We start from the raw sequence: 12,160 nt of genomic DNA, 5'->3' as shown, positions 1-12,160 counted from the left end.
TGTGCAAAAGTTTTAGGCAGGTGTGAAAAAATGCTGTAAAGTAAGAATGCTTTCAAAAATAGATATGTTAATAGATTATATTTATCAATTAACAAAATGCAAAGTGAGTGAACAGAAGAAAAATCTACATCAAATCAATATTTGGTGTGACCACCCTTTGCCTTCAAAACAGCATCAATTCTTCGAGGTACGCTTGCACACAGTTTTTGAAGGAACTCGGCAGGTAGGTTGGCCCAAACATCTTGGAGAACTAACCACAGTTCTTCTGTGGATTTAGGCAGCCTCAGTTGCTTCTCTCTCTCCATGTAATCCCAAACAGACTCGATGATGTTGAGATCACGGCTCTGTGGGGGCCATACCATCACTTCCAGGACTCCTTGTTCTTCTTTACGCTGAAGATAGTTCTTAATGACTTTTGCTGTATGTCTGGGGTCGTTGTCATGCTGCAGAATAAATTTGGGGCCAATCAGATGCCTCCCTGATGGTATTGCATGATGGATAAGTGTCTGCCTGTACTTCTCAGCATTGAGGAGACCATTAATACTGACCAAATCCCTAACTCCATTTGCAGAAATGCAGCCCCAAACTTGCAAGGAACCTCCACCATGCTTCACTGTTGCCTGCAGACACTCATTCGTGTACCGCTCTCCAGCCCTTCGGCGAACAAACTGCCTTCTGCTACAGCCAAATATTTCAAATTTTGATTCATCAGTCCAGAGCACCTGCTGCTATTTTTCTGCACCCCAGTTCCTGTGTTTTCATGCATAGTCCCCAGCAGAGAAGACACTTTGTATACAAGTTGTAATTATGATAAAAAATATAAAGGTATATGTTTTTGAGTGCCCGAAATACCTCACTCGACTTGGTGATATTATACTGTTCTGAAGCTCATTTCACAGAATTATACAATTATCCAGCTCACTCGTTTAATGTTTGAAATTACTGTAACTACCAAGTCTTTTCAGCCCTTTAGAACATACATAAAATAAATGAGATTCAGATATGCTAAATTGTCTTATTTAACCCCTGACAAATTACAGAACGTGCAGAAAAAGCCAACACTTTCAAGGAAGCGAGTGCTATGAATAAAAGACATCACCGGGTCAATAAAAGGAATCCAAGATGTGTTAGTTGTGGCAGGTTTTCAAATTTCAGCAGCTACTAATTAGTCCCTGCGGGGAAGCAAGCCAAATAACATGTGTGTAGTATTAAAAGACTCGCAAGTGGCAAAGCTGGTGCAGTTCCCAATCGATGCTACAAAGCATGGCTTATTTACTTTCAGTAGACCTGACAGTAGATCAAACATGTTTTATAAACTTTGTTAAACAGGATCACAAGGGAAATTAACACAGTCTGTCCTCCCCCACTCCCTACCCACCCTCTCTCCCCTCTTTTGCATTTGAGGCAGGTACATAGAAATATCTACATAAACAACAAAGTGCTACACAAATAGTATGCACAAAGAAAAAAGAGCTAGTTAGGTCAGCTAACACAGACCTACTTGTTGTTTCACTCGCATTTTATTATGCAGGTAGTGAATCTGAAAATGTCAGCGCGCTTGATGTTATTCTACCCTTCATTTTGTGTTTGTGTGAACAAGTTATTTGTGAAATGCTCCAATTATCTCTATAATTCTGGATTTCCGATTAAATAAATTAAAAAAAGTAACACTGTTGAATCCATTCACTTGCAATGTGTGTTTGTGACTGGTGAATAAGCAACTGGATCCTTCATCCTCTGCACTGTCTCCCTAAACCTAACCTACCTATTTACCCATCTGTCAATCACATTGTTGAAAGGTAAATCTATACAATAAATACAATATTCTGTTGGGATGCTTTATATTGCTATAGCAAGGCTATCGATAAGGAATACAATATTGTTGTTTCTTTATTTGCATTAATGCAGTATTGGTAGTTTTAAAATATATATAATAAACTTTTTTGTTTTTGTTTTTTAATATTTTAGGGAACTAGTCAGTTGACTTGGAAAGGAAGAACACAATAGACTGAGAAACAGATGTACAGAAAACAGCTGACAAGCTGTAACATTAAACAGCTTGAGAAACTAACATAAAACAGCTAGACAAGCTGTAACAGAAAACAACTAGAGAAGCTGTAATAGAAAACAGCTAGACAAGTTGTAACAACCGAGTGCTATTTGGAGGAGGCTCAGTGAATGCAATTATTTTTAGGTGGAAAATAAGGAAGTTACAGTATTTATTTAAAGTACTCATGACTTCAAGGTAATGTTGTATTTTACATTTTACAAACATACTGTCTACATTAGAGACCAGCACCTATACCAGCAGAGGGTGAATTCCTGCTGGTTCCGCCTCAACCAACATGGGAGGACTACTGGCCGTTCCCACATCCACCAGCAGAGGGTGAATACCGGCTGGTTCCACCTCCACTGCCATGGGTGGACTACCTGTAGCTCTAACATCCACCACCATGGGAGGGACTGCTCATGCCCTGCCTTGCTCTGCTCAGGAATGCCTGCCTCGCTCCACCCAAGGATGCCTGCCTCGCACCGTCCAAGAATGTCGGCCTCGCACCGCCCAAGGTTGCCTGCCATGCATCACCTGGGGCTGCCTGTGGCTCTGCATCGCCTGGTGTTGCCTGCGGATCCGCATTGCCTGTAGAGCTGGCAGTTGAAGGGTATGAGGGAGAAGTGGATCTGCCACTTCAATGGCGAGGGGCTCCCCTCCCGAGTTTGCCTCCCGAAGGTCAGCTGATGCCGTCGCCTCCCGAGGGTCGCTGATGCCGTCTCCTCCAGCGGGTCCGCTGCTGCCGTCGCCGGCTCTGCTTGGCAGCAGCCTTGCCAGATGGGCTGATCTCCAATTTCAGTATCTCCAATATGATATTTATAATGTACATTTTTATTTCCTGCGTGCAGTACCTTACACTTTTCTCTATTAAATGTCATTTGCCATGTGTATGCCCAGTTCTGAATCTTGTCTAGATCATTTTGAATGACCTTTGCTGCTGCAACAGTGTTTGCCACTCCTCCTACTTTTGTGTCGTCTGCAAATTTAACAAGTTTGCTTACTATACCAGAATCTAAATCATTAATGTAGATTAGGAATAGCAGAGGACCTAATACTGATCCCTGTGGTACACCGCTGGTTACCACACTCCATTCTGAGGTTTTTCCTCTAATCAGTACTTTCTGTTTTCTACATGTTAACCACTCCCTAATCCATGTACATGTGTTTCCTTGAATCCCAACTGCGTTCAGTTTGAGAATTAAATCTTTTGTGCGGGACTTTGTCAAAAGCTTTCTGGAAATCTAAATAAACCATGTCATATGCAATTTTTTATGCATGCTAATAGGAGCATGCTATAGACCGCCAGATTCAGACGATGAGCAAAATAATCTGTTATAAAATGACATTAGAAATGCGTGTAGCAAAGGAGAAGCCATACTAATGGGGAGTTCAACTTCCCCCATATAAAATGGGAAAACCTGGTGGGTAGCACGAAGGATGAAATAGAAATGGTGGAAATGATAAATGACTGCTTCCTAACACAATCTGTCAAGGCACCAACTAGAGGGGAGGCATGCCTTGATTTAGTCTTTTCAAATAACGAATACAGAATAACTAAAACAGAGGTCAGAGAACCACTGGCAAACTCAGACCACAACATGGTCTCATTTGAAGTGTTTTTTAAAACCCCAAAAGTAAGGACTAAATCTAAGGTTTACAATTTTAGAAAAGCAAACTATGAAGGTATGAAACAGAGACTAACAGAAGTAGATTGGAGTAAAATAGAGAAAACACCCACAGAAAAAGGATGGTTGTTCTTCAAAAATGTAGTACTAGAGGCGCATAACAATTATATCCCTAAAGTAGACAAATCTAAATGTAAAACTAAATGGTCAAAATAGTTTAATAGATCAATTAAAAAAAATATTCAGCGAAAAAAGGCACTTTACAGAGCATTAAAAAAGGACCAAAAAGAAAGTACACAGAAAGAGTACACAGAACTGCAAATGCAAGTCAAAAAGGAAATTAGAAAGGCCAAGAGAGATATAGAATTGAACACTGCTAAGGGGGCTAAAACCAATTCCAAAATGTTTTTTTCCAATATTACAACAGCAAGAGAACATTCAAAGAGGAGGTTAAATGTTTAAGAGATACAAATGGCAAAATCGTAGATGAAGAAAAAAATAGCAAATATATTAAATGATTACTTTTCACAAGTTTTTACAAAGGAAGATACTGACAACATGCCCCACGTCATCCAGTTCCTATTCAGTTTTAAATAACTTTAGCATAACCGAGGCAGAAGTGTTAAAGGGACTAGGAGCTCTTAAAATAAACAAATCCCCTGGGCCGGATGAGATCCTCCCAGTAGTACTCAAAGAAATGAAAGAAGTAATTTACAAACCGCTAACCAAGATCATGCAGCAGTCTCTTGACACAGGGGTGGTACCGACAGACTGGAAAATTGCAAACGTAATACCGATCCACAAAAAGGGAAACAAAACTGAACCAGGTAACTACAGACCAGTAAGCCTGACTTCTATTATATGCAAACTTATGGAAACTATAATAAGATCCAAAATGGAAAATTATCTATATGGTAACAGGATCATGGGAGACACTCAACATTGTTTTAGGAAAGGGAGATCGTTTCCAACTAACTTGCTTGATTTTTTTGAGGATGCAACATCGATAATGGATAATTGCAAAGCATATGACATGGTTTATTTAGATTTCCAGAAAGCTTTTGACAAAGTCCCGCACAAAAGATTAATTCTCAAACTGAACGTAGTTGGGATTCAAGGAAACACATGTACATGGATTAGGGAGTGGTTAACAGGTAGAAAACAGAAAGTACTGATTAGAGGAAAAACCTCAGAATGGAGTGTGGTAACCAGTGGTGTACCACAGGGATCAGTATTAGGTCCTCTGCTATTCCGAATCTACATTAATGATTTAGATTCTGGTATAGTAAGCAAACTTGTTAAATTTGCAGACGACACAAAAGTAGGAGGAGTGGCAAACACTGTTGTAGCAGCAAAGGTCATTCAAAATGATCTAGACAAGATTCAGAACTGGGCAGACACATGGCAAATAACATTTAATAGAGAAAAGTGTAAGGTACTGCACGAAGGAAATAAAAAGTACATTATAAATATCATATGGGAGATACTGAAATTGGAGAAGGAATCTATGAAAAAGACCTAGGAGTTTTTGTTGATTCAGAAATGTCTTCATCTAGACAATGTGGGGAAGCTATAGAAAAGGCTAACAAGATGCTCGGATACATTGTGAAAAGTGTTGAATTTAAATCAAGGGAAGTAATGTTAAAACTGTACAATGCACTAGTAAGACCTCATCTTGAATATTGTGTGCAGTTCTGGTCACCTTGCTATAAAAAAGATATTGCTGCTCTAGAAAGAGTGCAAAGAAGAGCGACCAGAATTATTCCGGGCTTAAAAGGCATGTCATATGCAGACAGGCTAAAAGAATTGAATCTGTTCAGTCTTGAACAAAGAAGACTACGCGGAGACCTAATTCAAGCATTCAAAATTCTAAAAGGTATTGACAATGTTGACCTGAAAAAAGGAACAAGGACCAGGGGTCACAAATGGAGATTAGACAAAACTAATTCATTCAGAACAGAAAATTGGAGGCACTTTTTTACACAGAGAAATGTGAGGGTCTGGAATCAACTCCCCAGTAATGTTGTTGAAGCTGACACCCTGGGATCCTTGAAGAAGCTGCTTGATGAGATTCTGGGATCAATAAGCTACTAACAACCAAACGAGCAAGATGGGCCGAATGGCCTCCTCTCATTTGTAAACTTTCTTATGTTCTTATGTTCTATATCAGTGAAATCACGGTCTCAGTGTTTGGCTCCCATGAGATGGCAAAAAGCTTCTCCACCTGAAAGGAGTTGGTAGTCACTGCAATGCAAGCAGGAGATGATGAGGTGTGTCAAGCCAGCGTGCTAGGCTAAGCAAGGAGAATGGATGGGATGGGAGAATGTGGAACAGCGTATAATTGGCTGCCAACACCTGTGGATAATGGAACAGAGGAGTTTCTTAATCAGGTCCACATATGATGTTCTTTTATTAACGCAGAACCTGAGTGTGTGGGTAGGAAAGAACCTTGCATGTTCTTTGTGTTCATCACTGGCTACCCTGAACCACATTCTTACAGGATGTAAGGTGGCTCTGAGCCAGGGTTGCTTCACTTTGCATCATGACCAGGTGCTGCGATGCTTAGCATTAGCACTGGATGAATAGCGTAATAAGATTAACAGCTTGCTGTCAATATCAGCAATAGCTTGCACATAAAGAACAACATTTTTCCATCCAGGAGAGCAACCATCAGGAAAGGCTATAGAACTAAGATTTTCCTGTGCCAATTGGCGGCTGCTAGAAATTGGAGAATGCAGATGTTGGCCAGCACCTTGTTTTCTCACCCGAGTTTGCTACAACTACCCTTGGGCCTGACATTGTCCTGTGGTCAGTCTCAGTACGCCTTCTCCTGGTGGAGCTAACAGTGCCATTGGAGGTTTCCGTGGGTGAGTTAGTCGCTGAGATGGAACAGTGGGAGTGGAGATTCTGGGTTTATCTAGTAGAGGTGGGTTGTCTGGGATTCTTTGTTGCACGCCATGACCCAGCTTCTTAGGAGATAATGGATTAAATGGGCAATGAGGCCGCAAATAGGCAGAACCCTGAAGCCAGCATTACACTTCAGCCATCAACACCAGGCCAATAGGGGATCCACGTTACAGCGAAGCTACATCTTGGTTGGTTCCCATCACTAGTATCTCATTTTACCTTGGTCAAAGCTGAGTCCAATATTAGCATGAAGTAAATAATAGCTACTTATGTAATTCAAATCATTAGGATGAGTGTCTAAGGGAGGTAGCACCCGTAGTGAGAACTGGGAGAAAGTAGGCAGTAAAGGACACTGGAAGATGTATCGGTGATATCATAAGGCAAGTACAACAGGGAAGAGGAGGCCTTGGTCTCAGTTCGGCTCCCCCAAACATCATAGTTCATAGTTCAAGATGTGCCAAAGGTGACCTCCAGAGGGTGGCTTGCAATGGCTTAGGTCTGTTTTTTGCTTACTTTGCTTTTGTAAAAATGTTTATTTCTTAAAACTGCTGTCATGTGCTAAAAAATAATCAGTTTTTCATATGTATTCATGTTGTTGTTATCTGATAGGGTTAAAATAATATAAAACCTACTTTCATGCATAGATATGCAGAGGCCATGTGGGTTTACACTCTCTCTCTCTATATCTACAGTATATTAGTGCTGGGACAAATATCCAAATATTTTTTTTTCTTTTTACATGTATTCGGATATAAAAATCAGATGTTCGTATTCGCTATAAATGACAAAAATACCTTGAACTTATTTACCGCCTTATTTACTGAATTTTCATGACAGTTCAAAAAAAAAGGGGAAATGAAAAACAGATCTGTGTGATATCAATTCACTTACATTTGCTGAAAACCTTTTTGCTCATCACTATAAGACGTTCATCCCCAGGCACTGGTGGATATGGTGGAGCCTTATCACACCAACACACATAATATTCGTCATAGTTTAGCTCCTGAGAAAACACGCATTGCTCACCAAGGTGCAATAATCAGCTACGCTCCATGAAAACAGCAGGACGTAGGCTTGAACACAGGTGGAGGGACACTGCTTTAACTGTTCATCTTCAAATATGGAGGGAGCATAAATTGGCATATAACCATGCCTTAAATTCAGCCAGATTGCTTTTTTTTATTCTAACCTTATTATAGACACCTCTTTTCAACAGTAAATCATGTTTCAACCAAAACGTGTGTCTGCACCCACTGGCTCTAAAGAGCAATGTGACAAGTTTCTTGATTTACATAAATAAAATTGATTATAATACATCAACTGTCATGCTGTGTTCCACATGCTGTCTTGCCATCTGCCACATTGGTTTTTACATGTACTTCCTTGTCCTATGTCACTGAGGTTACTTCTTCTAGCTTGGTTGAAATAGTTAGTAAAATGAAACCGACCTCTTGTTTCTTTGGTCAAGCACCAACATCACTTTTTGGTTCTCAATTCCCAGTTCTCAGCTCTGTGGTGACCGACGTCATCAATAAATCATTGAGTGCTAGAGTAGTTCCATTAGTATTTAAATATGCTGCTATGACTCCTTTGCTAAAAAAAACAAACAAATCTCGATCCAGATGTTCTCCATTTTAGGACCATTACTTTTTAACATCAATATGCTGCTACTTGGACTGTTTACAAGTCGTCATGGTGTGAGCTTTCAATCATATACAGACAACACACAATTACATATTCAGACTACACCAGATACAAACACAGCTGTTAAATCTAGTTCTGAAGTTTGGAACCTGGGTCTGGTTTTCGACCCTAGTTTAACCTCTCATATCTGCAATGTCACAAAGGTGTCCTTTTTTTTCATCTACGGAACATAGCCTGTCTGCCTCTCTCTTGTCCATCCCTGATGCAGAGAGGCTGGTGCATGCCTTTGTTTCCTCCCGGCTCGATTATTGTAATGCTTTGCTTGCTGATGCTTCCAAGGATGCTATTGGCAGGCTGCAATACATTCAGAACTCTACTGCTTTTAACTGGCTCGAAATTGGGTGCTCAAATTATACTAGTTCTTGTATCTCTGCATAGGTTGCCAGTTGAGCAGGATTGATTTTAAAATGTTACTGTTAACCTATAAGACTCTAAATGGTTTGGCCCCAAATTCCATTTCTGAATTGTTAACGAGGTACCTTCCCGCTCGTAACCTTTGCTCTGTGAATTAGGGTCTGTTAAGGATTCCAAAGGCTAAGCTTCCTCTTTTCGCTGTTATGCACCTAGGCTTTGGAATAACCTTATGCGGGTGATGAAGGATGCTAATGCTGTTGATGCTTTTAAAAAACAACTAAAAGACACATCTCTATGTGCAGGCATTTCATCATGTTTAGGCTTATGTCACTGTGCAATGTTTTATTTTATAATCAGATTTATTTTTAACTATATGCTGTGTATTTGCTGTTTGTACTTTGTTTTGTTGTTTTTAGTGGTATTGTTCTAAACTGTACAGCGCCTTGAGATACTTGCATTTATACACGATACGAAATAAAGATGATTATTATTATTATTATTTATTATTATTATTATTATTATTATTATTATTATTATTATTATTATTATATTTATATATTAGTATCTCCGTCCTGTTATTGGAGAACTGTTTTATTTCTGTTCACATCTTGACTTTTACATTATCACCACTGCATTACATTTTGGTTGACAGAGATCAATAGTTATTTAAAGTGGTGAAGTGAATACATAAATAGTTATTGAAATACATTTGTAATTTTACTTTGTAATTTCTGTGCCTTATTATATTCCAGCATGTTCTGAATTATGTAAATAGTTACTGGAAAAAAGGTCTTCATATGGAGACAAAGAACTGGTGTATATCTTGTGTGGTATTCCTTTATCTGTAGCACCATGTTTTGGGACCTGAAACTCTGAAATGGGATAGTAAGAGGATACGTTGTTATTGGGAAGCTTTTTTTAAGAAACACATATTTTTTTTTTTTTTTTTCTAAATTCTGTACCTTTTTACAAATTGAACATATCTGAATTCTGTAAACAGTTTTAAAATAATAGTCTTCAGGTTCTAAGTTTTAAATGATATATAGTTTTATGGTGATTTGAGTGTGTGCATATTCTTTAAAAAAAAAAAAAAAAAAAAAAAAAAAACTGGCCTGGAAAGGGTTAAAACAAGCTATTGACTTATGTACGATTGCCCATGTTTTAACCCTTAGCTGTCCATTTATTCAGCGCCTGTCAGGCTCGTTAGGTCCAGTTTATTTTCACATGCGCTGTTTATTTTACACTCGCTGTTTTTTTTTCAGAGTAAAACAGGTTTAAAAGGCTGCTCACAGCAAAAGGACATCAGTCCTGCATCTCCAGCCAAGCCCCAGGGGAACAAGCGACATAAAAAGTGTATAGATATGTACGTATGACTATCTCACTCGGCCATTGAAAGGTTTTCTCGGCTTTTTCCGGAGAAAAAACAACTAGAGACCTGTGCTTGACGTCTTTTTGATGATGTCAGATAGGGTCCGACATCGGACTGGAAAGGGAAAATTGTAATGTCGGACCTATTCCGACATAGGACTGCAAAGGGTTAATAGAATCGCCATATAAAATACACTGCCGAAGATATTGCCATGGTACTAAGTATTATAAGAAGGAGAATGATTACCTTACCTCTAACAAAGTACTATTCAGTTGGAATATCTGTCCCTCTCCTTCCACTTGCCGCACACACAGTTTACAAGCCAGGTCTGTGGTTGTCAAACTCAACCGTTCCAGTATAAATGTACAGTGTAGGTTCCTCTGAGCTCCACTCCAGATCTGGTTAAAGGGAATTTCCTAAAAGTATATCAAAAGAAAACTAAAATAAATACCTGGGCAAAGTTTCATTATATTAGGGCAAGCAAGTCTGACGATATAGGGATCTATTCAATTTTTTAAATTGCTTTAAACAATGGCGGATCTAAATAAAACCACTGTTTAAATAATTATTAAAGGGTCTAATGTAAACAGAATAAAACATCTAGATGTGCATGCCAGTCTGTTTAGTTTATCTGTCCTGTAAAAAAAAAAAAAAAAAAAAAAAAAAAATATATATATATATATATATATATATATATATATATATATATATATATATATATATATATATATATATATATATTACTTAAATTTGCAGTCAATTTACCTGGTACTTGGCCAGCAGCTTGCTCTTCCAGACGGAATGGGGGATATCGTGAATGGACAGCCGCAGGTTGTGGGTGCTGTCCTTAAAGTTAAGAGTCTTTGGTTCATCCAATAGCTTTCCTCCCATCTGCTTTTCCATCTGTAAAACCTCCTGTGTGCACATGCAATCATTGTTTTAGAGACAAAAAAATACTGCAGTCTCACTCCCTCACAACACACCCAAACAGCTGAATATAGTGATTGGTAATGCATGTCTTTAAAAACAATACAAAAAGTTCTGTATTACTATTTTCAGATGCAGAAAAAATACATATTTTCCAAATTAAAGTCACTTTCACATTTTTGTTTTCCTCTTATATACAAGGATATCCTTTAAAAAAAACTGTAAGGATCATGTGTCATCTGTCCTGTTAACTATTCAAACCTGTCATAGGCATAAATATTGCAGGTTTCTGCTTGAGGCGGGACCATTTACCTTGAGCGCATCTTGTGTGTCGTCTAGGCAGTACACACGGATGTGGTGCTCCAAGGCTGTGCAGGAGACAGGGCCGAATATGGCCAGCTTGAGGCGCTTGGCAGCAGCTTTGCTGATAGATTGGCCCACCAGGCAGTAGGTACTCAGGGTTTCTGTGAGGATGTGACAGGCTTCCATGTCCAGCTGGATGTAACAGGGGGTAGTGAAATTTTCCTCTCCAACAACAACCACATCCTGGAGATTTACAAAATGATTTTATAAATACTTTTTCATTCAAGCTAGGATTGTTATTTCTTTCTCATCATGCTTTATTTATTTAAAAAAAAAAAAATGTTGTGCTGGACTTTCAAAATCTTTGGTTGTTTCGTTGAAGCATTTACTTAAGATAGAATTAGGTTTTGATTTCCTCTATGTGTATTGTAAAGTAGTACAATTCATGTGCATGCTGTCAAGATGTCTTCATATGACTTGGAAAATGTTTTAAAAACAATAACAAGGCCTAAGAAATCTTATGGATAAGATCAAATATTGAACTGTTTTTATAATATATCTGAGGTTTGTTTTCTAAGAAACAGCTATTTACGATGATTCGTTAGACTTCTGTAGAAAGTGCCAGAATATGTACATGCTCTGTTTTCTAATATATTCCTCTTTTTAAAAAAAAAAAAAAAAATCAGTATAAGCACTAATGTAATTATGTATAACTAAAACATACACAAAATGATGTGGTATCTCTGTACAAGTATGTACAAAGCAATAAAAGTATTGTGCAGTTTTATTGGGTTCTTCTCTCATACTGGATAGCAAAATACTAGCATAAGTAAAAATAAATAAAAAACCTAAGCAGAAAACAATGGATTTTTTAAAATATAGTCTTTCTAAATACCAATATAGAAATAAAGGAACACCAGC

The 12,160-nt window shown here is 38.3% G+C and overlaps 1 protein-coding gene across 2 annotated transcripts in view; it reads right to left on the bottom strand.

Moving 5' to 3' along the window:
- Positions 1-12,160, bottom strand: part of LOC121319547 (netrin receptor UNC5C-like) — a 296,899-nt gene that overhangs the window by 9,501 nt on the left and 275,238 nt on the right. For both annotated transcript variants that reach the window (XM_041257112.1, XM_041257122.1), the window contains 3 exons: positions 11,249-11,482; positions 10,775-10,924; positions 10,261-10,425 (listed from right to left, as the gene is read on the bottom strand). In XM_041257112.1, the coding sequence (XP_041113046.1) occupies positions 10,261-10,425; positions 10,775-10,924; positions 11,249-11,482 (549 nt within the window). The remainder of the gene's footprint in view (positions 1-10,260; positions 10,426-10,774; positions 10,925-11,248; positions 11,483-12,160) is intronic.

This window comes from Polyodon spathula, chromosome 1, assembly GCF_017654505.1.
Source record: "Polyodon spathula isolate WHYD16114869_AA chromosome 1, ASM1765450v1, whole genome shotgun sequence".
NCBI classification, from domain to species: domain Eukaryota; kingdom Metazoa; phylum Chordata; class Actinopteri; order Acipenseriformes; family Polyodontidae; genus Polyodon; species Polyodon spathula.
Note: the sequence above shows the minus strand (reverse complement) of the source record. Positions and strands in the feature narration are given on the sequence as shown.